The 24,309-nt window shown below is 52.8% G+C and overlaps 1 protein-coding gene across 3 annotated transcripts; it reads left to right on the top strand.

Moving 5' to 3' along the window:
• Positions 1–1,200: 1,200 nt before the first annotated feature.
• Positions 1,201–23,941, top strand: ZNRF3 (zinc and ring finger 3). 3 transcript variants are annotated; one of them, XM_081966516.1, is made up of 9 exons: positions 1,201–1,609; positions 12,005–12,130; positions 16,039–16,113; positions 16,798–16,929; positions 17,832–17,942; positions 18,340–18,510; positions 18,791–18,893; positions 19,066–20,751; positions 21,040–23,941. In XM_081966516.1, exons 1-9 carry the CDS (start codon positions 1,409–1,411, stop codon positions 21,075–21,077), a joined length of 2,643 nt encoding a protein of 880 aa, XP_081822642.1. In that variant the 5' UTR covers positions 1,201–1,408; the 3' UTR covers positions 21,078–23,941. The 3 variants fall into 3 exon arrangements, with proteins under 3 accessions (XP_081822642.1, XP_081822641.1, XP_081822643.1); XM_081966515.1 differs by having other exon boundaries at positions 1,305–1,609; positions 19,066–23,941; XM_081966517.1 differs by lacking the exon at positions 1,201–1,609 and adding an exon at positions 7,686–7,907 and having other exon boundaries at positions 19,066–23,941.
• The last annotated feature ends 368 nt before the right edge of the window (positions 23,942–24,309 follow it).

The raw sequence follows: 24,309 nt of genomic DNA on the forward strand, positions 1-24,309 counted from the left end.
ACCCGCCATTTAGGGTGTTTCAAAAGAGGTTTAAAAACTTGCAAAATCTAAAAGGACCGGGGAAATCTGCCTAGCGATCTTGCACCCCCACAGCAGAAGGCACTGTAGAGCCAGCGCTGGTTGCTTGAAGCAGTTGAACACGGCTAATGACACTTCTCCCCTTCGCGGGCACAACCAGGCCTCTGTAGAAAGAGCCCTTGCTCTCTGGTAGGCTATCCGCCTATCTAGCTAATATTTCCTCCACGTATTTACAGCCCGCCCCGTGTTAGTGGACTCCGGGGGGGGGAGCATACAGGGCTGCTCGAGGGAACAGGGCAGAACAAGAGGGCTACCGAGCCGTAGCCGACACGCAACCTGAGCGGCTTTCCGCCGCCAGGTCTCCCTTTTTAGCCACCAGCAGAGGGAGCAGATGGCTCGGGCAGCCAACAATTGGTGTAAGACCACAAGCCGCCCGCAGACCTTCCTTCCTTCCTCTCAACTTCCTTCGGGTTTGATGGCTAGCGCTCTTCTGCGGGTCCCGCGCTGGAAGGGGACAGACTTACGTCTCAGGGAGGCCTGCAGCCCAGCTTCCTGCCTGCTGGCCGGATAAGGGGTGCTGCGAGGGGCCCTTCCGGGAGCCTGCAAATCCCGCTGCTAAGAGCCGAGAACTGCACCGAACTGTCGGCCGCTGGGCAAACTGGTTAAGAAAGGCCGTCCGTCCGGGCGGCTCCCTCCCCTTCTTGGCTCCCTGCCCCCCGTTTTCTGATAATCCAAGTTTGCTTCGCCCGAACCCTTGAAGTAGCTCCCCTTGAATGTCCGCGGGCCGCACCCTGCGGCGAGCAAGGCCCTCTTCCTCTCGTGTTACGGAAGAAGAACGGGAGCCCTTCCTCCAACGGGGGTTGGGAACCACAGCTCCTTGGCAGGAGGCCGCCTTCCTACCCGGCTTTCTAGCCAGCCACTAGGCCACAGGCTGCCAGATGGGGTTACACCGCCGGGTCCCCTCACTCTGGAGGACCCCTGCCCGGAGGCGCAACCCCCACGCCCACCCTTTTCGGGCCGGCCGAAACTTCGGCTCCCCCAACCCCAGACGAAGCCACCCGTCAGGTCCCGCGCTGCTCGGCCAGGAGGCGGCGGCGGTGGGGCGGGGCGGGCCCGGCCGGAGGCGGGGACAGCCGCAGCCCCGTCACGTGGAGCGGATGAAAGGGACGCGGCGGCTGGGCCGGGAGGAGGAGAAGGAGGAGGAGGGAGCTGCCGCCAGCCCGCCGCCCCGCCGCCGCCGCCGGGAGACGACGCTAGGCCGAGGCGGAGGCCGGGCAGAAGGAGAAGCCGCAGAGAGGCCCGGCGGCGCCCGCGACGCGATGCGCGACCCCGGCCGGGCGCCCCCCTCGCCACCGCTGCCCGGGGCCGGCGCGGGGGGCCCGGCGGCGCGATGAGGCCGGGGCCGGGGCCGCTGCTGGTGGTTGCGCTGGCGGCGGCGGCAGCGGCGGCGCTGGGCCGGGAGGCGGCCTTCGTGGAGGTGGTGCTCTTCGAGTCCAGCCCCGGCGGCGACTACACCACCTACACCACGGGGCTGCAGGGCCGCTTCTCCCGCGCCGGGGCCACGCTCAGCGCCGAGGGCGAGATCGTGCAGGTGAGCGGTGGCGGCGCAAAATGGCTCCGGGTGGGAAAGCGGCGGCGCCCCCTGAGCATCTGCAGAGCGCATGGGCCTGGAATCCGCGTGGCGCCCGGGCAGGAACGGCAGCTCCTCGGCGACCTCTCCGGCACTTTCCGCCGACTTTCGTTTCGGGAGAAGGCTGCTCGAGGGCCGCCGAGAATCACCCAGGCTGCCCGGGAGCGACGGTCTCGGTTCGCTCGGCCGCCCTCGGGGGTCTGGCCCGAGACCTGGAGCACGATCCAGGAAGGCAGCGCCGCTCCGTGGACGGGATGGCAGGGGCTGGTGGTGCTGCTGCTCTTGAACCGCGGGTGGGCTGAAGAGGCCGCTTCCATCCCTTCGAACCCCGGATCTCCCTTCGGGAGTCCGAAACCAAGAGGATGGGGCCAGTGCAGAAGGCCGAGGGCAGCCCGCGGGTAGTTGCTGCTCTGCTCGGGTAGCCATCCTGGCTGAACGTGGGTTTCGGCTTTCGGGTCAAGGACGCGGGAGCTGTGTGTTTGCGGGCTCCATTCCAGAGAAGCGAGCCCCGCAGACGCGCGGGGGACGGGCCAGAATGGAAGCGTTGATGCGGCGATGGTGTCCGCACGGAGGCTTCCGAACGCTGATGGGCAGCATTTGCCCTCGCGTGATCGAGCTTTTCACCTGGGAGTAGGAAACGCGGGCTGTGTCCGCGCGCGTGTTGAACTCAGGTCTGCAGAGGAACGGCTTGGGGTGCAAGTCACTGCCAGAGGCCGCTTCACAAGGGCTTCTCCAGCTTTGAGAGGTTCTGAATTAGGAAGAAATGTCCCCCGCAGAGCTGCCGGTTAAATTCTAACAATGTGCATGAAAAATGTGTAATCGCCTTATTAAAACTCGTCTGCTACTGGTGAACCTTTTTTCATTTCACCCTCCTCCTCCTTTGCTTATGGTGAATGCGGCTTCTATGGGTGCTCAGTTTCCCTCCTCCCCCTCTTTCGCTCTGCCTCAGATCAGAGGCTCACATGTTGAAGCCGGCAGTGCTAGAGGCTAGTTCCTATCTGTGTGACAGCATTTTTAATTTAACAGGACCAGCTTTGATCTTGCATATTTATAGGCAGCCTCAAATCACTCCAGCCTGTACTTCTTTATACTGTAACTGAAGTTCATTCTTTCATCTTGAAGCCTTTGTGGATACACTGTTTATTTTGGGCACTGTGGAAAATGGAAGCAGAGGCAGGGATGAAAACAAGGCAAAAGACTTTCTCAAAACTATATCCTCTGCAAGTGCAATCATGGCTGTGTTTGAATACAGTGGGGTACTAAGATACTGAGATACTCAGCCCCTCTGAGTTGTAGTAGCATGGCTGCCTGAATCTAGTCCTGGATTTTTCGGAAGGCCCCTTGTTTTTCCCACTAGGGGCTGCTGGAGCTTTGGGCTCGGTTAAGGAAGGGCACGTACATCTTCCCGAAGTTGATGTTACTGATTGTTTGACCCGAGTTTCCCTGAGGCTGCATCAGTGGCAAGGCGAATGTTGGGGCTAACTAGGCCTGCTGTGAGGGCAAAGGGCTGCAGACTAGGCCCCTCTGCTACTGAGCCAGCCCAGGAGATGGAGACTGACCCCTTAAATAGGCATCAATACAAGGAAGGTGGCTGGCAGCAACAGCACAAGTCCTGGCTGCTTTAATTGAGGTGCCAGGGAAGAGACCCCTTCTGGGGTAGGGTAGGAGAGGGGGCACTTTTCCCTGTCTTTTTCTGCTCTGAGAATCTCAGGGGTGGCTTGAATTGGGAAGTCATCCATCTCTTTTCCCCAACAGCTGTGACAGGTCAGATGTGGAGAAAAAAGAATTTCAGCTTTTTATTAGTTTGTTTACATGCAGTAGGAACATTGAAACATGGCTGGGCTCATGCTTCAGAGTTCCCTTCAGCTAAGCCCAAATGTTGTTGGTTTATCTTTGACTTAGTACATTGGGTGAACTCAACCGTTGCAGTTTGTAAGCCAGAATTTGTGGCTCAAGAAATTATAGAAGCAACCCAGTGTAGCCTAGATTCTCTAGTCCAGTGATGGCGAACCTATGGCACGCGTGCCACAAGTGGCACGCAGAGCCATTTGTCAGGGCACGCGAGCTCACTTCCGGTTTGCTCGGAGGGTGGTTTTAAGCGTTCCGAAGGCTTCAGGGAAGCCTCTGAAGGTCCCTGAAGCCTCCAGAGGGCCTCCGGGGGGGCAGGGGAGGCTCTTTTCGCCCTCCCCAGGCTCCTATAAAGCCTCTGGAGCCTGGGGAGGGCGAAAAAAGCACGTAGAAATGGGGGGCTCGCGCATTGCATTATGGGTGTGGCACGCCCACACACGACCCCCCTGCGCTCCCCCCACTTGTGGCACGCGAGCCAAAAAAGGTTCGCCATCGCTGCTCTAGTCCTTCCCACTTTTTAACTGTGGGTCAAATATCCTAGTGTCTTTTTCATTCCCTACATAAATGATATTTTTGATCAGCTAACGGTACAGCTCAAGGATTGGTGGGGAGCTTTACAGGGCAGGAGAGAATGAAAAAGTCTCTGCCCGACTTCTGGGAAAGTGCCCAGGTGCCTCCTGCAAATGGTGCTGCAGATGTGGGGTGTAGGGTGCTGCCTCCCACCACCCTCGCCCTCCTCCTGGCTTCTTGTCACCATTTCCATTGGTCCTGATGACAGAGATGCTCAGCGAGGCCTCCAAGGCTGATGTGTGCAAGAGAAGCGATTCTTCAAATTCTTGTGTGGCTACGTGGAGTGGGATATATTCTGTCACAGTAGCGGCACGAGGTTCGTATTGGGGCTTGTGCTGATTCCGCAAGCGAGACAGATGGGCATTGCAATCTAATATAAGAGAACCAGCTGTGCCAGTAGCGGTGAGGCAGACCTATTGCAGCAGTGCCTTCGCTTGGAGGTTCAGAGCATTGCGGAACAGCTGTGATTGTAGAACACCTTGTCTGAGATTGTGTCCAAAGGCAGAGATTTCTAAAATTCTTTACCTTGAATCTTTGAAGTCCCTGGATGCACTGTGGTTCCACACATTGGGGGGGGGAGGGGGGGCTGGCTAAGACTTGTTAAAATGAAGGGTTTCCTTATGAAGTGGTAAGCATCCTGAGAAACTTGCACAGGGGTCCTGGGAAGTCTGCGCCCAGTGTGGTGGTGTACTTGATGCCCGAACCTTACCCCACAGCCACTTATCTGATAGATGTGAACCTCCCGAGAGAGCTAAAAGGCATTTTCACTCCCTTCAGTAGCGAGCAGGGGAGGAGGGGAGTGTTACCCCTTTCACAAGGGTGAATATCTGGTCCATGAGCTGCACAAAACTCTTAATTAAACTGAGCCCCGGGGGCCTGGGTGTGGAATCTGTTTCCCTAATGGTGTGAACAGATTTGCAAATTCTGGGGCCAAGTGGTTTTGCCAGTAAGATGGGGACAGAGACATATTCTGGATTGGGACTATTTGTTTTTTTAACAATTGTGTAGCCATAACAGCAACAACCTTCAGTTTAGTTTCCAGATAATGGGAAGTAATATTAGCTGTGGAAACAACTGTACCTATGCTAATTGATAGATTTTGGTTATTATTCTTGCAATCTAATATTGCTTATTACTTTTATGTTTTAACGTCTCTAAAATCAGTTAGATTTCCCCTAAATTGAGGTGGGAGTAAATCATTTTAATAACAATAACAATGATTTCTGCTTTGATTAGATCGGACTAAGTTTTGGATGTCATGCTATAAAAAGAATTGGACAAACTGCCCCAGTTCAGGGAAAGGCAGAGAAGAAGGGTAGGAGATTAGAATTAGTCCTGTGAAGGGAGACTGCAGGAGCTGGCCGTGCTTAGCTTTGGAAGGGAAGACGGAGGGGGAAATGCAGTGCCCTTCAAAAGGCCAAAGGGGGATGTTACACTGACAGAGACGGTCCCTGTTCTCCATGGCCCCCGAAGGCAGGACAAGGAATGTCTTGAGTACAGAGATAGTTGGTGGGAAGTGAGCCCTCTCAGCTCTCTACCTCCGTAAGCCAAGGAAGGACAGAGCCTGTTGAGAGATGTTCTTCTGATGCCAGCTTTTCACCTTAGTTTTGCTCCCTGCACTGCCCGCTTCTATTTTCCAGGAAGGCATCTTCTTCTTACTGATGAGCTGATTCCTGGGCGATCTTCTGCTGTCAACCTGGTCCTTGGTGTGGTGCCAGGAGAGGGGAGAGGCATATGTGGGGGCTGATGAGACCGTAGTATATGATCCTTGGGCTTCCTCTGGATCTCCAGCGTCACTCAGTCTTCTAGCGAAAGAAGATGTGGCCTCCCCTTGTCAAGGAATCCTGCCCGGCCTCTTGCTTGTGTCCTCTCTGCCTTTCCACGGTGCAAGGGCACTACTTTGGCTTTGGACTGCAAGGGCTTGCCCCCACAGCTTCAAGATTAGCCTGACACACAGAGCTCTCTTGGCTTTCTGTGGGCGTCCCAGAATCTTCACCACCCACCCATCTGATGGTGAGGTGGGCAACACAAGGCACAGCCAAAGGACCCGGGCACAGGACCCACAGAATGCTCTTGGAACGGATGCCTCCTCTGGACCTCTAGCCAGCCTGGCTATTTAGAGGGTTTCTGCAGGAACCGAGTCTCGCCTTAGTCACCAAGCAAATTCATGAAGCACCACCCCAAGTGTCTGAGCCTGGTGAGAGCGTGGGCAGTCAGCTTGGCTTTTCAGCCACACCAAGGGTGGCTCTTTGGAGGCTTCCCAGCCGCCTTCCGCTTTTCCTTCTCCCTAGCTATTGTTGGCAGGGTTGGAAGATGCCTGCGTTCAAAGGGTTAACTCCTCCCTGTGCTTTGCAAGCAGCTGGCCCATTGAGCTCCTTGCTGGGCTGTACAAAAATACTCCTGCTTTGATGTGTAGTCGGAGGTGGATAAGGGGAAAATCTGGACTGAACTGGACTCCCGGCTGCCTCCACCCTTGGCCCTGGCTAATGTGATGGCAAGGCTGAACCAGATGCTTCCACCCCAAAGCATCGGCTTCCTTCCTCCGGCTCCCTCTCTTCTTGTGTCTGAACTGGCAGGGAAGTCCATTGGCGGGAGGGGCCAAGGCCCCTGCGGATGGAGCAGCATGGAGCGCCTTCGGTAGTCAGCCTGCTTGCCTCTTCTTCTGATGGGTGCAGGTCTCTGGGGAAGATCTGGCTTCTGCACTGGTTCTTGATGAGGTTTAAACCCCAGGGCTTTCCTGGGAGAGGTTGCAGGGTCTCTTGTGGTGTAAGGGGTGGCTTGGCCTGTCAGTGTACCCCCTTCTGGTCCTTCAAGCTTGTTGGCCCAACCCGACCTCCCCACATGCTGGCATCATCCAGGCATCCAGTACTGAGCTTCTTCGGCTGGGGCACTTCGGCTCCCTCATGACTCGCCGCCTTCTTTTAACATCCAGGCAGTGCTGTTCCTTAGAACAATAGTGAGAAATTCCCAGCGAGCCCAGTGTGGCCACTAGACTGTTGTTGGCTTCCATGAGTGACACTGGCTTGTGGTTCTTTGTTGGAGAAGAACTGATTTTGAGGGCCAAGCTTTTGGAAGTCCTGCAGTCCTTTTTTAGGTTTTAATCAAAGCTTCGTCTCATGGGTGAATTTCAGTAAAAGTTTGATTAGGACAATGGGCTAGTTGGTTCGATTCAGAAGGTAACAAAAGCAACTATTGGGTGGAACAGCAAAGTCTTTACCATTGGGTGCTCCCTCCCCCTTGCTGGGGTGGTCCTGGAGGGGTAAGAGTAATGTCTGTGCTGCGAATTGATCTGCAGGGAGGGAGACTGGCCAGTTTCTGCCTCTGTTTGAAGCTCCTTTGGCAGACGGAAGGGAGGAATGGAGCCGGGAGCAGCGAAACTGTGGCTCAGGGCTGGCTCAGTCGCCTTTCAGCCACTGTGGGGAAGTCAGAGCAAGACCAGCAAACAGCTGCCACGATCTGGGTCCACGTTGGAGAGGTTAAAGCCCCTCTTGCCTCACCGCCCTCATCTGCCTTAAGTAGCTGAGAGGTTTTCCTATTTTAGTTGGGCGTCTGGAGGGAATTTCTGCCTTCTTCCCCTTGCAGACACCATTGTAACTCCACTTGCAGCCGGTCTTCCTCGTTTTTTTCAGTAGCTGTCTCTGCCTGGAGATCGGAAGGGGGCGCCCTTGAACTCCCGAGCTGGCCAGATAGAATTTGTAAGGCCTCCGATGTGAGGAACGAGTGCGGAACATATTGGGCTGCGTGTGAAGAGCCTTGTGCTTAGCTCAAATCCTCCTTGTTTAAACTCCGAAGAACAAGAAACACGTCAGCGATGCAAAGCTTAAAGCTCAAAGGCTCCTAGGTAAATTGTCCTACCGGAAAAGCTTGTCTATGGCGTCTCAGTAATTCTGAAGTTTGCGTATAAGTACTTATTTCCATTTAGTTCTTTGGTTCTGGTCCAGAGTAGCTGCTTCAGAAAGTGTGGGATTACAAATCTTGACGCCAGCATCTCTCTACAAAGAGCGGTTGTTGTTCAGGTCCTGCTTCAGCTGCACCATCTTGAAAACAAACGTGGCTATTTTGTTTCATCACTTAGCTTAGTTTGGCCCAGACTCGGACGGCAGGAATGGATGGGTGCTGCTCCTGCTTCTCCGGGGGTGCAGGGCCCCAAATGTACCAAAGGCAGAGGAGATGCTATCAGCTCTCCGCCCACTTCTTTGCCCTGCAAGGATCAAAGCCGGCCGCCACTGTGGCCGAGGCGCTTCAAAGCCAGGTAGGCCGAATGATACAGAGAGCGCTCCCTGATGCAATCACAGCAGCTTGTGAGACTGGTTTCTGGGTTTTGAAAGGGAGAGACAAAGACATCCTTGTTTGCTTTAGAGGGAGCAGGGAGGAGGGAGTACCTGCTAGGCACCCACGTCGCCGACGGTCCATGGAGAGGAAGCCTTTTCTTTCTGTGACTCTGGCTGGACCTGAAAGAGAACAGTCTGGGTGGCATTCTGCCCTGAGTTTGCTTCTGGCTCACTTATGTCGGGGGCATCTGCAGTCCTGGTTTCTAAGGTGAAGCAAGGGTGCCCCTACAAAGAAAGGTTTAAATGTCTTGATTTGGATCCTCAGTTCAAATTTGTGTCTCTTGCATCTTCTTGCTGTGGTGTCCGGTGCCTCTAGCTCACCCCTCCCCGCATAACAGGACTCTTCCACCACCTGGCAAACTGCAGAATGGTGTGTGTGTGTGTGTGTGTGTGTGTTTGTGGAGAAGGGACATTGGCCAGGTCATAGCAGGTGTGCATGCTCTGGAATGCTACCAGGAGGGCTGCCCCGCCCTCCTGGTGGCATATAATTCAGCTTTATTAATGTTTTGAACGTATTTTGACAGAATATACAGAAAAAAATAACAAACATCTACCAGGCCGTATCTCCCAAGTGTTTGTTTCCTGTGCAAAAGTTAAATTTTAGAATCTTAAAAAAAAACAGGTATTCAAGAACAAACTTTGTTGACACCTGAGAAGCCCAGGTAAACTTTCCTTCCTTTCTAGACCCCGACTCTATCTTCTGTGCCATCAGTGGACTTTGGGGAACAAGGGTGTGAGACAGAGATAGTATTCAGCAGGTTCTGACCAGTTGTGGAGAACCGGGAGTGGAAATTTTGAATAGTTCGGAGAACTGGTAAATGCCACCTCTGGCTGGTCCCGCCCCCATCTATTATCTGCCTATCGAATCCCAGCTGATTGGTAGGGAATGGGGATTTTGCAGGAACCTTCCCCTGCCACGCCCACCAAGAACGGGTAGTAAAAAAATTTGAATCCCACCACTGGTGTGGGGGCGTGGACAGTGGTTGAGGATGCCTATTCAGGGAGTTTTCCCGTCTGATCCGCAAAGACTTGCTTATCAAACAGGAGAGCAATCCATCCCCCCCCCCCTATATTTGCCATATTTGCCTGGGGGTATCACCACCCAAAGGACAAGGTAGTCTGGACTTAGGTTTTGGCTGATGTCTAAGTTATGCGTCCTTTCTGAAGGTACTTTAAGCCTTTAGGAATCTTGTGATCTTCAATTCAATTAAACCCTTTGATCTGTATAATTCAGGATGGCCTGTGGATTAATTGTACAGAGTGCCCTTTTCAGAGCAAATCACTCCTTTTTCTAACCAAATGTGTTTTCTGAGGGCTTAGACTTTGAGCAGCATTCTCCATGACTGTTTCCTGATGGACAGACAAAACGACTGTGATTGTACAGGGTGATATAGTGTGAAATAGAAGCATCTTGTCTAATGTTTTGGTTCTGGTTTTGGTGGGAGAGGCGTAGGAAGAGGACAACCCCAGCGGTAGGGCTGGTGAGATTGGGAAGGGGTGTGTGAGGGTATGTGATAATCTGTAAAACAAGGCAAGGAAGGAAGGAATTGTCTGCCTATGCCAGATCCAAAGCTCAAATCCAAAGTGACCGGCGGCCTTGGTTGGTTCGATCCTCCTTGTTTAATGGTGAGGACGGGGATGAGAACGGCTTCCAAGCCAGTTCAATTCTGCATTTTCCCACTTTCCTTCAAATTATCTCTCAGCTTAGCTTTAGTGGCTGACTGAAAAAAAAAAGATATGGAAAATATATTAATTTGAACCGTTGAGTATTGATAGTTTTTGGAACTCAAATGTAGCTATTTCAGGGTTTCAATTTCGGAAGGGTTAGAAGTCATAGCAGGGTGTCATATGGGGACCCCCAGAGGTCCCCGAGGCTCTTTCAAGGGGTCTGCAAAGTCAAATAAATACATGCTTTAAAATGTTTCAGTTTAATTTCTAAAACATTAAATATTGATAGTTCTAGCTCACGTAAACCAAAGCTCTTAGGGGTCCCCACAATATTCAAAATGATGGAGAATTGCTGATCTAGAGATTAAAACCTTCCGTTATCTGACTTTTTATGCAAAGCCACCTGCCAGTTAAATGGGCTAAAAGAATCATTGCAATTGGGGATTGGTGGCTGCATTTATAACCTGAATGCCAGATGGGAAAGAATAAACTTAGCAACCAAGGCTTTTGGTCTACTTCAGCTGGGCGGCTCTGATGATTTCAAACTTCAGTTCGAAGGTGAAAAATTGTTTGGGGTTCTCAAGAACCACCTCAAAAAAGGAAGGAGAAGGGAAGGGCAACTAGAGAACGAAAGTTAAGCTTCTCTTCTAGCGCTGCAGAGGAAACAGCCTGGAAGGAGGATCATCTGATCCAAAGGGTCAAGGGAAATTGATCGTTCGTTGGCTGCACACAAACGCAGCCCTGAAGGGAGAAGCCTCTCTGATTCAATAGAACCCTTTGGACGGACAGCCGGCTGTCAGCCACCGCCATCAAGGCTGCTTTAGGTAGCAAAGCAAAATCACAAGAAGGGAGGAAAAGAATTGGGGCTGTCCTATATGGCAATAAGGTTGTATAAGCAGAAACTATCTAGGATTATCATGTTCATTTATGTAAAAAGTAGATTGAGAATTAATTGGATTCAAAACAAAGCACAAGCTTGGAATCCCCGGTGGCGGCAGCCGGTTTTACCCACTTGGAAATTCCTGTGGCAAGGGCCCAAACAGACCAGCCGTCAGAGGAGAAGGCAGGCGGCCTCTGACCCAGTGGTGCCATCCAAAGTTTTTACTACCGGTTCTCTGGGCGGGGCTTGGTGGGCATGGCAGGGGAAGGTTCCCGCAACATCCCTCCCCGCTCCAGGAGAAGTATACTGAAAAATCCCCAATTCCTCCTGATCAGCTGGGACCTGAGAGGCAGAGAATAGATGGGGGCGGGGCCAGTCAGAGGCGGTATTTGCCGGTTCTCCAAACTACTCAAAGTTTCCACCACCGGTTCTCCAGAACTGGTCAGAACCTGCTGAATACCGCCTCTGTTCTGACCCCAACCTCCAAGCACAGCTCTTCTGCCTGCAACTTTGTCTCAAGGCACATGGTTTGGGATGCACCTTCTCCGAACGGCCAAAGTCGCATCGTTCAAGAAATGTAAAAAGTTTAGGTTCTGCCTGTGCCTAGATTTTATGAGGGGGAAATTGCCATGGACTCCCTAAGGCCGGAAGGGACCTTGGAGTCCTTCTAGCCCAACCCTCTGGCCAAGATAGGAGGAGACCTTATTGCATCTCGGGCAAACCTTTCCTTGAAAACCTCCAGCGATGGGACGTCCGCAGCTCTGTGAGGCAAGCAGTGATTAATCCTTCTATTATATTTTCCTTCAAAGCTGCTTTGTGCGGGGGCTTCAAAAAAGAGTCTTTGCAACGAAGTCTTTCCTGATTGGAAGCATAGTGGATAATTCCCGTCGGCTTCCTATCAGGGCCGTTGGGGCCTTCCGATGAAGAGTTCAGCAAGGAAAGAGACATCTTGCTTAAGTTCTTCACGTGGGGCAGGAAAGCAGTGAGGCCACGAAGGAAAAGAGCCGGCGGTGGGATTTTGAGGTGCATTTTCACAGAAGTTCTCTCCTCCTTTCTTAGATGCATCCATTGGGACTCTGCAACAGCAATGATGAAGAAGACTTATATGAATACGGCTGGGTAGGAGTGGTGAAGTTGGAGCAGCCTGATCTGGAACCCAAACCCTGCCTCACTGTTCTGGGCAAGGTAAGGAGGCCACGGCACGTCCCCCGAAGTAGAGTCCTGGCTGGGGGGAAAAACCTGGCCTGGTGGTTTGCAACTTGCTCCAGAGTAGCTTTCTACTCTTTTTGTCCCCGCAGCTTCTCTGGGGACTCAGTTCTGCACCAGTCACAACACGCCACGTTTTAGCCTTGTAGAACCTTGCAAACCTGCCACTGTTTGGCTGTCCTAGAATGCGGACTCATAGGAAAAGAGCAGAATATTTATTTCCCCAAAGCCAGCAAGCTACTCTTGTTGAAGTAATAAGCAACCATTGTGGTTTATTTAACGAAGATGTGCAACATGACACAAAAATAACCTCCTCCTTACCAGAGGAAAGCAAAGTAATTAGTTCAGTAGATCGTTGGGAAAGTGTCTTGTCTGGTGGGAGGCTAGCCATTGGCATAGTGGTGGTAAGATGCAGCTATGCAAATTAGACATAAATTATGCTTCTTTCTGATGGTGCGGCATCGCTTGCCTGAGGATGACCCGGACTGCATGTCAATGACAGGAAATCGATGGGTGGGTGGGTGGGTGCGATCAAGGCAGGGCGGTATACATTCAATATTTCTGCAATTTCATCCATCTTTTCCGGAAGCAATTCACTCCTTACCGAATCTTAAAACTGAAATTTAATTTTAATTCTTGCAAATTAGCAGCTGAGGAGAAGAGAGTCCCCAGACCTCTACAAAGTCTAGTTCATTGTTTAAAAACAAATCTGCCTATGCTGTTGGGGGCGGAGTAACCTTTCTGTTTGAATGGGTGTTTCAGAGGGGAGGCCAGGAGCCTTCCTTTCCTGTAAGGCTTTCTCGGATATTGCTAAACATGTTTCATTGTCCAACGTGTGCACACCATGACGTGCACGACTCGCATTGTCTTAATGCAGCTCCTTTGTTGCTGCCACTCGATCAGGTGCCAGGCAGGTTAATTCCAAAACATCTGGAAAGCAGCCCAGGCAGTGGTTTGACAGGGGTGCACGAACCAAAAAAGAGAGAGGAGAATTTGGGAGTGGGGGAAGAGAACCTGTGCACATCGTCCTTCAGCTGGGGCTGCAGATAGAGCGGGGACAAAGGTAGCAGGGCTGGGGGGCTTCCCAGAAGGTCTGATTTGAGGCAGAGGTGATGATAAGACGACTCCTCAGGAAAGGGAGGGGAGAAGTTTGGCAAAAGGAAATTGGTTCTTCCTTGCTGCTCTGTCAGGAGATGCCAGTCCGGTTGCCTAGGAATGGCAGAGCATTTGCCAGGCGGGTCTTTGATGAAGGAGGCATTGTCATTTTGGGAGGGATGCCCTACCCTCTTTGTATGCGGAGCTTCCCCAGGAAGAAGAGGCGAGCTTTAAGGCTGCGTGGTCCGTAAACAGGGCTGTAAGGAGATGAGGGGCTTCTCCTTGCCAGCGTTGAACAAGGGCCTGGTCCTCCGAGGCAGCCTTTGCCTGAGCTGCCACTCTGTCCGCAGGCCGGAGCTTGTTGGCTCTGAGGAAGGGGTTGCCCTGCTGAGAGTCGTTCTCGAGCAATGGCTGGAATCTTAAGTTGTCCTTCTGCGGAATGGCTCTTTGGCGAAGGAAGACCCCTAATTAGAGGCGAAGGTTTTCTGTTTTTGTTCTCCTTTAATCCTTACCCCGAGGCCTCTGTGCTGCGGCCCTGCCTGTGCTTGTGTGGAAAGAGGGCTCCAGTTGTGCTTTGTAATAAGACCTCTTTACAGTGAATCAGCATGCTAACCTCAAATCTGGGTTGCCTCAACCTGTCCTGGGAACTTCAAGAAAGCCGCTGCTGTAAAAGCCGGATCGGTGCCTCTGCTCTACTCTGCGGCTGTCTCTTTAAGAAGGCTCCTGTTGGGCATTGGCTGAGGAATGGGCCAGAGGCCCCAAGCTGTGCTGACCAGGGAAGAGGGAAAGGAGGGCGCCCTTTGGCTCCAGAAAAGACCCTCCCACAACCCACTCCATTCCCGAAACAGAAGCTCTTCCACCTCACATGATTTCGATGGATCAGGAGTGAAAGAAAATAGATTTAATCAGACAGAGTGATGAACAGAATTCCAGCCCAGGTGTGTTTGGCTTGGAAGAAAGGAAACATTGATTTCCCCCAGAGACTTGGAGGAGAGGAGACACACCACCGAGCGACAGGGGCTCAAGCACGGGAACTGCTTCCGGCAAGGAAATCCTCTTTGGTATCTGCCACCGGGAGGGGGGCAGTGCCTCCCCCCCCCCCCCCCCCAGCATCCCTCCTGGTGTTCCACTTACAGCTCTGCTTCTGTCATTTAAGCCACAACTGCAAACCTGTTCTTGAGCGCCCCAGTCTTTCTCCTTGCGGGGTTCCTCTTTTCTCTTGATGTAAAGCTCCCCACCCCAGAATACTCTTAATCTAGCCAAGGAACTGGGGGAAGGGAGTGGAGAGAGGAGGAGGTCCAGATGCCTCAGGGTACCACCAAGGTTTGCTTCAAGGAAGACTCTCTGGAGGACGGCTGAGCCTGACCAGCTTTGGAAGACTTTGGGTTTAGAATGAACCACTCACCTCGGCTCCTAAGCTGTTGGAGTCGCCTCGCCTGCCGCCCCCTGCCCCAAGAGTCAAAAGCCTTGCTTGCCCCGCACCTTTCCCCCTCTTCGGTTGCGGGAGACCTTGGTGCAGAGGCAGGGAAGGAGGGCTCAGAGGATTCAGAAGACATTGGACAGCCATTTTTCTGGAATGGCATAGGAGCTCCAAGTTCCCTTCCAACTCTCTGATTCTGTTATTCTGCTTAGTGGCTCAAATTGTCTTGTTTGGCGAGGGGGGCCTTCTTTCCCTCTTGGGGGGCAGGCAGGTCTTCCACCCTGCGGCAGGCGGGGGAGGGGAGACTTGGTGGGGAAGAGGGGAAGGAGAAGCGGGGAGGCTGCCTCCTGCTCTGGTATGTTTGTGGCTTGGCTGCTTTCATCTCCTGCCAGGGAAACCTGGAAGGTCAGGCCAAGCTGCAGCTAAGCTCCGGAGACTGGAGTGCCGGGGAATGCCGGAGCGGAGCCCCACCCACTAGACTGTGGGTGTCATTTCCTGAAGCAGGCACTAAGAAAGTCCACGCACTTCCCCCTTAGCTGGCAGGAACAGAGGAAGGCCAGAAGCAGTCGGAATTGGTCAGGGCTCTCCAAGGAGAGAGAGCCCGGGACTTTCCCCCTCTCACCATCGGCAATTAAAACAGCCAGTGGTTCAGCACCATTTGAAGGAAGCGGAGTGCCGAAAGGCTGGGCCCCTTCAGCCACAGACAAAATGCTGGGTGGGCTTCAGAGGGACCACAGGGGGTGGGGGTGGCGGCCGATGGCCTGCAGCATTGAATGACACCCACTCTGCAGATCAGAGCTGGAGGTGGGAAGGCTAGAATCTGGCTCAGGATCCAGGTGGGAAGGGAGGCCTTTTAGTCTCCAAGTGATGTGCTGACTGTCATTGTCTGCAATGTTTGGCCCTGCTCATGAACTCTCCTGGTCAGGGTAAGACAGCTCTTCTTTTCCTGGAGGGGCTCTGAGTCGCCACACACCCTCCCCACCAAACTACCAGAAGGGAAAAAAGCAAGGAAGGCTCCTTTGGCTCAAGGTTGTCCTCTGGTGACCATAAGCGGTAACAGTCGGAGAATGTTTCCAGGGAGCGTGTGCTGATGCAGAGGGAGTTGTGAAAGAGTCTATTCTTTGGGGGCAATTCATTACTTCTGATGCAACCCCCCCCCCCTTTCCCACTGAATGTTTTTCTTCTCACCTCCTAGCCTTTATATTGTGAGGAAAGGAGGGAGGGAGGGAGGGAGGGAGGGAGGGAGGGAGGAAGGAAGGAAGGAAGGAAGGAAGGAAGGAAGGAAGGAAGGAAGGAAGGAAGGAAGGAAGGAAGGAGAGAAGAAACCGAGACAGGGAGCTGATCTTAGGCCATCTCTTTCTCTTCGTTTTAGGCCAAGCGGGCAGTTCAAAGAGGAGCCACAGCTGTCATTTTTGATGTGTCCGAAAACCCAGATGCCATTGATCAGGTACGCAGTTGGTGAGCTCTCTCTCTCTCTCTCTCTCTTTCTCAGCATGGGTCAGTATATATTGTTCTTTCAGTATTTCTAGCAGCAGGTACAGGATAATCAACACCTTAACCATCAGCAGTAATAATGAAAAATATCCAGTAAAGATTCTCACATATTGTTGGTGCGCACTTGCGTAAAAAACCCTAAATAACAAGGGCCTACTTGGCCTGTAGATTGGATTAAGGTTTCCATTAAATGGTTGCTGACCCAGAGAAAGCCTGTAGTCTGTCGTCGTCCCCCCCCCCCCCCCGCCAATCCCACCCCAATCCTCCTGAACTTTGGAAGTAGGGAGAGCAGCCGCCAACCAGCCCTTGTCTGCAGGGTTGCATGGCCAGGCAAGTCTGTTCAGCACATGTGCCTGAGATTTCCTGCTGCTGGGCCATAAGGAGCGGTTTGAATTGGCCCAATTTGGATCATCCCTGAAGGCTGCGATGGCTCAGGAGTCCAGCTTTGCTTTTCGTACCAGTTGCAGCTCTTGGCTCCTCTCCAAAGGCAGTGCCCATCAATCCCAAAGGCTCTGCAGATTGGGTGGGAGTGTGGGTGGGTGGGTGGGTGAGGGTAGAGAGCGTGTCTCCTTTGCGTTCCTGCCCAGCAGAAAGACAGCGGAGGAAAAAGGCATTCACGGTGTCTTCTTTCTTGCAGCTAAATCAGGGCTTGGAGGACCCCCTGAAAAGACCAGTTGTTTATGTGAAAGGGGCAGATGCAGTCAAGCTGATGAACATTGTTAACAAACAGAAAGTGGCGCGGGCCAGAATCCAGCACCGTCCACCACCAGTAAGTCCTCAGGACAGGGCAGGGCAGTTAAGTGACCAGACTATCCCTTACTTTAAGTTTCCATATCCAGGTTGTGGTCATAGCCTCCCCTATTTGTAGGGGGAGGGGTTCCAATAGGTTATTTGATGGCCCCTAGCTGTCAGTTCTAGCTCCTCTGACAGGTTCTGGTGCCCCCTGGACTCTCTGGCCTCCGGCCTGGTGGATAATTCTCTTCCAAGAGTCTTTTCTCCCTGAGTGCCATTAAGGCAGCGATCAGCAGTGAGTCACTGTGGCAAATGGAAGAGTTTGGATAGCCCAGGTGGGGACGGCTCTTGATTCCCAAAGGGGTTGTGACCGCTCTGGAGGCGAAAGAAGTGGCCAAGGGAGGTTTGATGTTTAACAGATTTTGAGGGTCAATAGGCACATAGGCACAAGGTCAGATGGGGGAACAGAGGATTCACCAAATCTTAGGATGGTGGCTATTCGAAAAGGTTGTCAACCAACCTGCTCTGTCTGATGGAGAAAAGAACAGCTAAAAGGGAGGAGAACTAACTACGGACAGAGGTGTGTTTTCAAATATGACCAGAGGAGGAACGTGGACAGTTGGAAGTGAGATTTCGGAAAGCACATCTATTTGGCCTGGCATTAGATGGGTTGCCTGGCATCTTCTCTAAGGAAGTTTCTGCTCTGGTTTAGGGCTGCAGTCCTACGGGTTCAGCTTCTGACCCATAACGTTTTTGTACTTGTTGTGGGAAGCGTAGGCATCTGGGGAACCCAGCTTTGCTGTGAGAGATTATTAGCTGAGCAATCTCTGGGCACGAGATACTTCTAGGTCTAGTCGCAGGTAACCAATTCAGAAATCTGAGGCAGGAAATCTAATCTGACTTTTTTATCTGTTGCTTCCTCCACCCTCGGTTCCAAAGCAACCCACCGAATACTTTGACATGGGGATTTTCCTTGCCTTTTTTGTGGTGGTCTCTCTTGTTTGCCTGGTTCTCCTCGTCAAGATCAAATTGAAGCAGCGTCGCAGCCAGGTAAGAGCCGGACAGACCTCTCCCCACTGGCCTTTTCCTTTTCCTCCGCCTCTGCTTCTCCCTTCGGTACCGCCTGAAATCTCAGCTGGAGGTTTTGGGGCAGCGTTACACGCTCTCCTAAGCAACAGTCCTGCAGGACGGCCTTGAATATTTGGGGCTGGACCATTAGCTCCAGGCAACCTGGGAAATGTAATGAGTTACGCAGGTTGTAGCCTGAAACATGTGCAGGGCGCCAACTGGGGAAAGCTGTTGCTTCCCTAGCTGATTCCAGCCAGGAATAGCCTCCTTCCCCTACCTTGCTGGAATGCGACCTGAGTCAGGCTGCCCCTGGCTGCCCTCTGATCCCGAGTCTAAGAACTGCTGCCGCTGGCCATCACCTGGATGTCTCCTGTTGCAGAGCTCCATGAATAGACTGGCTGTGCAGGCGCTGGAAAAGATGGAGACTCGGAAGTTCACATCGTCCAAATTGAAGGGGTCCTGCGAAGGCAGCTGCGGTGCCCTGGACACGCTCAGCAGCGGCTCCACCTCGGACTGCGCCATTTGCCTGGAGAAGTACATGGACGGGGAGGTGAGGCACTAGAGTAGACCGATCGATACAAATCGTTTTAGATTTTTCTGTATTTCTGGATGGCTCGGGCAAGATCAGTCAGGTAGGGTGGCTTGCGTCTCGGGTCACCGCACGCAGAGCCGCCTGGGTATGAGGAGAGGCCTCGCCTATTCCCCATCCTTTGGGCACCTTCCTCTCACCTGGGCAAGAGAAGCAGGGTGTTTTCTTGCCAGCACTTCCCTGGCAAGGCTGAGTGAGGAAAGCGGGCAGGAGCCTTTCAGCTGTGATGTTGTTTCTGCAGGAGTTGCGTGTGATTCCCTGCACCCACCGGTTCCACAGGAAGTGTGTGGATCCTTGGCTTCTGCAGCATCACACCTGTCCCCACTGCCGTCACAACATCATCGGTGAGTTGCCGGAGCTTTCTTCGGCCGTGTTCTGGAAGGAAAGAGCTTCAGTGTTCAGAACTGCCAGGGATAGATGGGCTTCTGGCTGGCTGGCAGTGTTTACCTCTCGGGAACCGGAGTCGACTCTCTCCAGGTTTGGTTGAACACCCACCCCCTCTTCTTTTACATGCAGAGCAAAAGAATGGAAACTCCAGCCTGGTGTGTGAGGAGATGGCCAACCAGTTACACAGCCGGCAGCAGCAGCGTGTGATTCTGCCTGTCCACTTCCCTGGCCGAGCACACAGAGGGAGTCACGTCACTGCCTACCCCACACGCACCAGCATGGACCCTCACGGGAATCCCATCACTGTCTTGACGGTCGATCGGCATGGAGAGGCCCCAGCCTTCTTCCGGAGCTACCCGCCCATTCTGCACCTGGAGCCCCACCCTGGTACAGTCGAGCCCAAGTCCTGCCCAATGCCTCACCCTTTCCAGAGGCCAAAGTTCAGCGGGGACCCTTTCTCCAAACCGGCTTGCTTCTCCCAGTACGAGACTATGTTTCAGCACTACTACTTCCAAGGCCTTAGCTACCCTGAGCCACCACAGAGTGGTCAGTTCCCCCTCCACGTGGCTGCCAAGGGCCCCTCCCGTGCCTTCCAGCCTCTTGGCAGCCACAGGCTCTTCCCCCCTGCGGTCCACATCGCCCATTCCGCCCAGCCAGAGTGCGGCAGCGCTTCGGGCTTCAGCTGCTACCACGGTCACCGCTCAGTCTGCAGCGGCTACCTGGCCGATGGCCCTGGTAGTGACAGCAGCAGCAGCGGCCGCTCTGCCCGTTGCCACTGCTCCTCCAGCGACTCCGTGGTGGACTGCGCAGAGGTCAGCAACCAGGGGATCTACGGGAGCTGCTCCACCTTCCGCAGCTCACTGAGCAGTGACTACGACCCCTACATCTATCGCAGCAAAAGCCCCTGCCGGGGCGGGGAAAAAAGGAGAGTCCTTCGTGGGGAGGTGATGCTTCTGGAAGGTTCCTCTGCACTGCACCCTTTGGCAGGCAAGAGCCAATCGGGGCCAGCCACCGCAGCAGGGGACCAGCTGTCTGACTGCAGCCTCGAAATGAATTGCAGCAGCAGCAGCAGCAGCCGCTCTTCGCTGGAGCAGAGGGAACTTGCCTTCACCCTCTCTGAGCGAGGCGGCCCCCGAGTGCCCACTGAGACCCCCGGAGAGACCGGTCAGACTGGGAGGGAGCCTTGTGAGCGAGCATGCGGCTGCTGCTTGGAGGCACATGCCGCTCCACGGGAATTTCCAAGTAGGGCAGCTGGTGGCAGCAGCAGCATGCTGCTTCAGGGCATGCCACTTTGGACAGGGGGTGGCTCTTTGCAGGAGCCCCAGAGAAGGAAAAGTCAGGGCGTGGTCAGCGTTAGGACACAGGGGGTCCCTCATGAAGCGTTGCCCTGTTGCTTCTACGAAGAGCAGAGGGTGGCCAGCAGTGGCCCCATCTGGCCAGGCCGTTACACGGAAGACACTGCGGTGAATGTTCGGTATGTGTGCGCGGAGGGCCCCTTGCCAGGTTGCTATACAGGCCTGCATGAGGCGGGCCAGTGTGTTGCCATCATTCCTGAAGTCCGGGACGCCGAGCTGGCCCTGCCGGTAGATTGCTACAGGGGCAGCAGCCCTTGGGAGGGGCCGTGTGGAACGGCAGCCCCCAGTCAGGCTCAGGGGATGCCCGTGAAGGCATTTTGCGAGCCAGGAGAGATACGGCAAGAAGGATCGCGTCCGCCCATGGCGGGCTTCCCTCTGGAGGAATCCTGTGGGTTCTTTTCCAGCCCTCCGCAAGGTTGTTTGGAGGCTGTGGTCGCTGGAGAAGGCCCTCAAACTTTGGGTAAGTTAGCCGCGCCATCTTGGCTGGAGGCGGGGTGGGTGAGCCAGGGAGGGAAGGGTGGCGCCTTTGTTCGGCCAAGCTGGCCAAACGCCTCCTGAGTAGCGCAGGGGGGCAATTCAAGCTTGTCTTGACCAGGTTTGGGCTCTCTTGAGCCTCAGTACAGTATTGGCTGTACTGGGGATGGCCCCGGAGAGCAGCTGCTCGTATCGGCACAAGATCCAAGCTCTGACCCGGAGGGGCTAGGATGGGGTGCTCGGACAAGATTCAGGAACAGTTTCATTTTTTCAGGCTGCTGTTCCCCAGGGCGGTATCGGGCTGGGAACTAATCAGAAGAGTCTTGAGGCAGCTGTGTTTATGCTGGACTTCAAAGCCTTCTTTTGCTTGTGTCGACACACGACAGGAGTGACCCCGAGAAACTGGAGCTACGTGCCCCCGTCTGCCGTGCAGGGCATCCTTGGCAGACCACGTTGCCTGGGGACAAGAGGCCCAGTTAAACAGCCCGGTTCCCTCTTTCAGCACCAGGGGATCCAGCCTCCCTTAGAAAAGAAGTGGCAGTTTGAAGTAAACTGAGGGGCGGAGGCCACCTGCCTCTTTGCGTGCAAAAGCAGACCACTCCTTAAGCCTGACCGCGGTGGGTGGGAATAGGCCCGAGCGGAGGCCCAGTTGCAACAGTGCCTTCTGGTTGCCCTGATGCTGCAGTTGCTGTGGGTTCTGCCCGAGCCCTCTCCTGCCCCCCGCTCACCAGTCCGCTCGCCAACCTGCCCTGGGTCGAGACCTTCAGTCGAGGTCCCTCCCAATCGCCCCTGGGGTATAAACGTGTTTCCACTTCCTTCCCCTTGTTAATAGTTTCCTATGGAAACAGTCCTTCTGGCTGCTGCAGCCACAGCCACGTGGTTCCCTACGGCCTCCTGGCCTCCGTGCGGCCGAGACCACGACCGTTGCCGTGTCGGGCATCTGGGATGCTGTTCCCGTTCCTCTCGTGTGCCTGGCTGGAGAGTCGGGCGGAGGGCTTTTTTTGTTTAAAACAAGGAAGGTGCCTAGATTCCCCTCGGGTTTAGTTCGTTAACGAGTCGGGATGAGCAAAGGTACTTACTGAACTTTTCAATTTCTGCCCAGTTTATGAGAAAGGGGATTTTATAAAGAAAAGATTTCATAATGATTAGTTTATTGTACTAGAGCGACACAACGAAATTCCTTTCTGAGCTTCGATCCTTCTCATTCTAACAGCGTGTGCTTGCGACCACGTTGATATTGTGCGATTTCGGCAGCCCTGCCCTTGCGGCTTCTGCTCACGCAGTAGCCTCTAGCAGGAAGCCCTCCCGTCCCACCTTTATTAAGGCGGCTCTTACTACTTCAGAAATCTTTCTTCTCATCACCAATACGTAAACTATGTTTTACTTCTATTTCCGCTTCCCTTTCCGGTTATTTACTTTTGCGACAGCAGTGTCTACGTGTTCCACTTCTATCGTAAGTGTTTTCTAAAGTAATTTCTAAAACGTCTGCCCGCTTTTAGGTTTTCTCCAAGTCCTACATAAAATATTGTAGCGGTTGTATTTATGTAGCATTTACGGTTACGGGCACGAAATACCTTCCGGCAGGTGGCGCCATATCTCTGAGCAGCACCTCCAGAAGTGAGTTTCTAGGCCCAAAACGGCCAGATTCTTAAAATCCATCCAGTCGCCTAGTTACATTATCAAAATCGCCCGCCTCACGGAACAGCTGTCCCGGGGATTGCGGTTCTCAAACGTGTAGAGTCTCACGTCTCAAGAATTTTCTCTAAGTTGGTGTTCCCTCGTGCAGTTTCTGCTTGGGTTTGCAACTGGAGGGGAGGAAAGGATTCCTGGACGCTAACCGGCTTTTTCTGGCACAGCACAGCTGGTATTTCTCAATCCTGACGGTCTCAGTCACCGCCCCCTTCCCCCACTCAAGTTTAGTAGCCAGCACTTGCTAATTCAGCGCCTTCTCCCACCTTTGGTCCTACCACACACAGTTTTTAAGCAACCTCCCCAAGTGTCGGTGCCTGGTCTTCGTAGATACCAGGGCGAGAAGCTTTTACACGGTCGCAAGCTATAGCCGGCTTCTTGGATCCAGCTTCTCCCCGGAAGAGAAGCTTCCTCTTTGCCTGGGGAAGAGCGGCCATGGGCAGGGGAGACAAATCCTCCTATTTCTGTTTCAGGCTTTGGGGGGCGAATAAGAACAATTAACCTGTCAGATGTTTCCGATCCCCATTTCTTCCTTCATTTTTCATTTCTGAAAATAAATACATTACTGCAATGCTGCCATTTTGTAGGTTAAAGTTGGGGACAGTTTTGTGCCGGGGTCCTGGGCCGCAGGCTCCGAATCGCTCACCAGGTTTGGTGCACATTCAGGACGGATGCTGGCATTTTCTAGTCCTTCCGGCTGACTTACATTTTAACTCTTATCCTATACCCGGCACACAGTTCAAGAGCCGTGCTTCTTTTTTTGCGTCTATACGGTTAATTTTATCCATACCTAAAGCTACACAGCAACACAGGCCTTGCTGTTGAAGGAGACACGCTGACTCCTCCACCACCACCCCCAACTTCCAAAATCTTTGCACAGATACAGAGGCGACACTCAAGGGAGTACAGAGAACCTCCCTGCCCTTCTGGATGACCGGGTGACCAGCCCTAACCTTGTCCTAACCGTCCGGTTGATAAGCATCCCTGAAAGCGAAGCGAGCTGTCGGCAGAAGTCGGAGCTTCTTCGACACACTGTCCTTCGGCTGACGAAAAGCAACTTGAGCTCTGTCTGATCCCTAAACTTCTTTGCGTGTTCATTTTCTTTTATAGAAAAAGTAGTTTCCTGTTGCCTATCAGGCATCCCATCGTGACAAATTTTTATAACGGTCAGTACAGTATATGTTTTTATTCTAAAAGGCCTTTTTATCAAAGTAATTATTGCCACTATGATGGGCTTGCGAGGCACTATTTTCAAATAAATGGTTTTTTTTTAAGAAAATGAGATTTCTGTAGCACTTAAACTGTTTTGTATAAAATGTACCGTAAAGGTTTGTAAGATGGTTAAAGGGCTCTTCTCCATTACCAGTTGTATTGTTTTTAACGGTAGAAAACAACTTGTTTCTATTCTGTATGTATAGCAGCACATTTCATTTATGGAAAGATGTTCTCAGAATATTTATTTACTAATATATTTATCTTAAGCCACGTCTTATTTGAGCGTGTAATGTTATAAATAAAGAAAAATCGGGAATCACTAAAAGAAAGCAACGTAAATACAGATTTCACAACGTTCGCTGACCAAAAAGTGATTTTAAATCAAGTTGTAACTGCAGTTTTGTAACAAAACGTACAAACGTCCGTTTAAAAACAAAACATTTTAAAACGTCCACCGTCTAGCTTGATGTCTTTCCTGGACGCCGGTGGGGAGAAGCAGCGCGCCGCACTGCCCCGCAAGCGGAGATCTTATCTTATACGTAATAATAATAGAAAGCTATACTTAACGTTGAAAAAAAAATATCCTTTCTCCTCTTTTTATACGCGTTAAGCTTTAACTAAGAAACAGACTTATACGATA

This window comes from Natrix helvetica (genome assembly GCF_964273705.1).
Source record: "Natrix helvetica genome assembly, chromosome: 14".
NCBI classification, from domain to species: Eukaryota; Metazoa; Chordata; class Lepidosauria; order Squamata; family Natricidae; genus Natrix; species Natrix helvetica.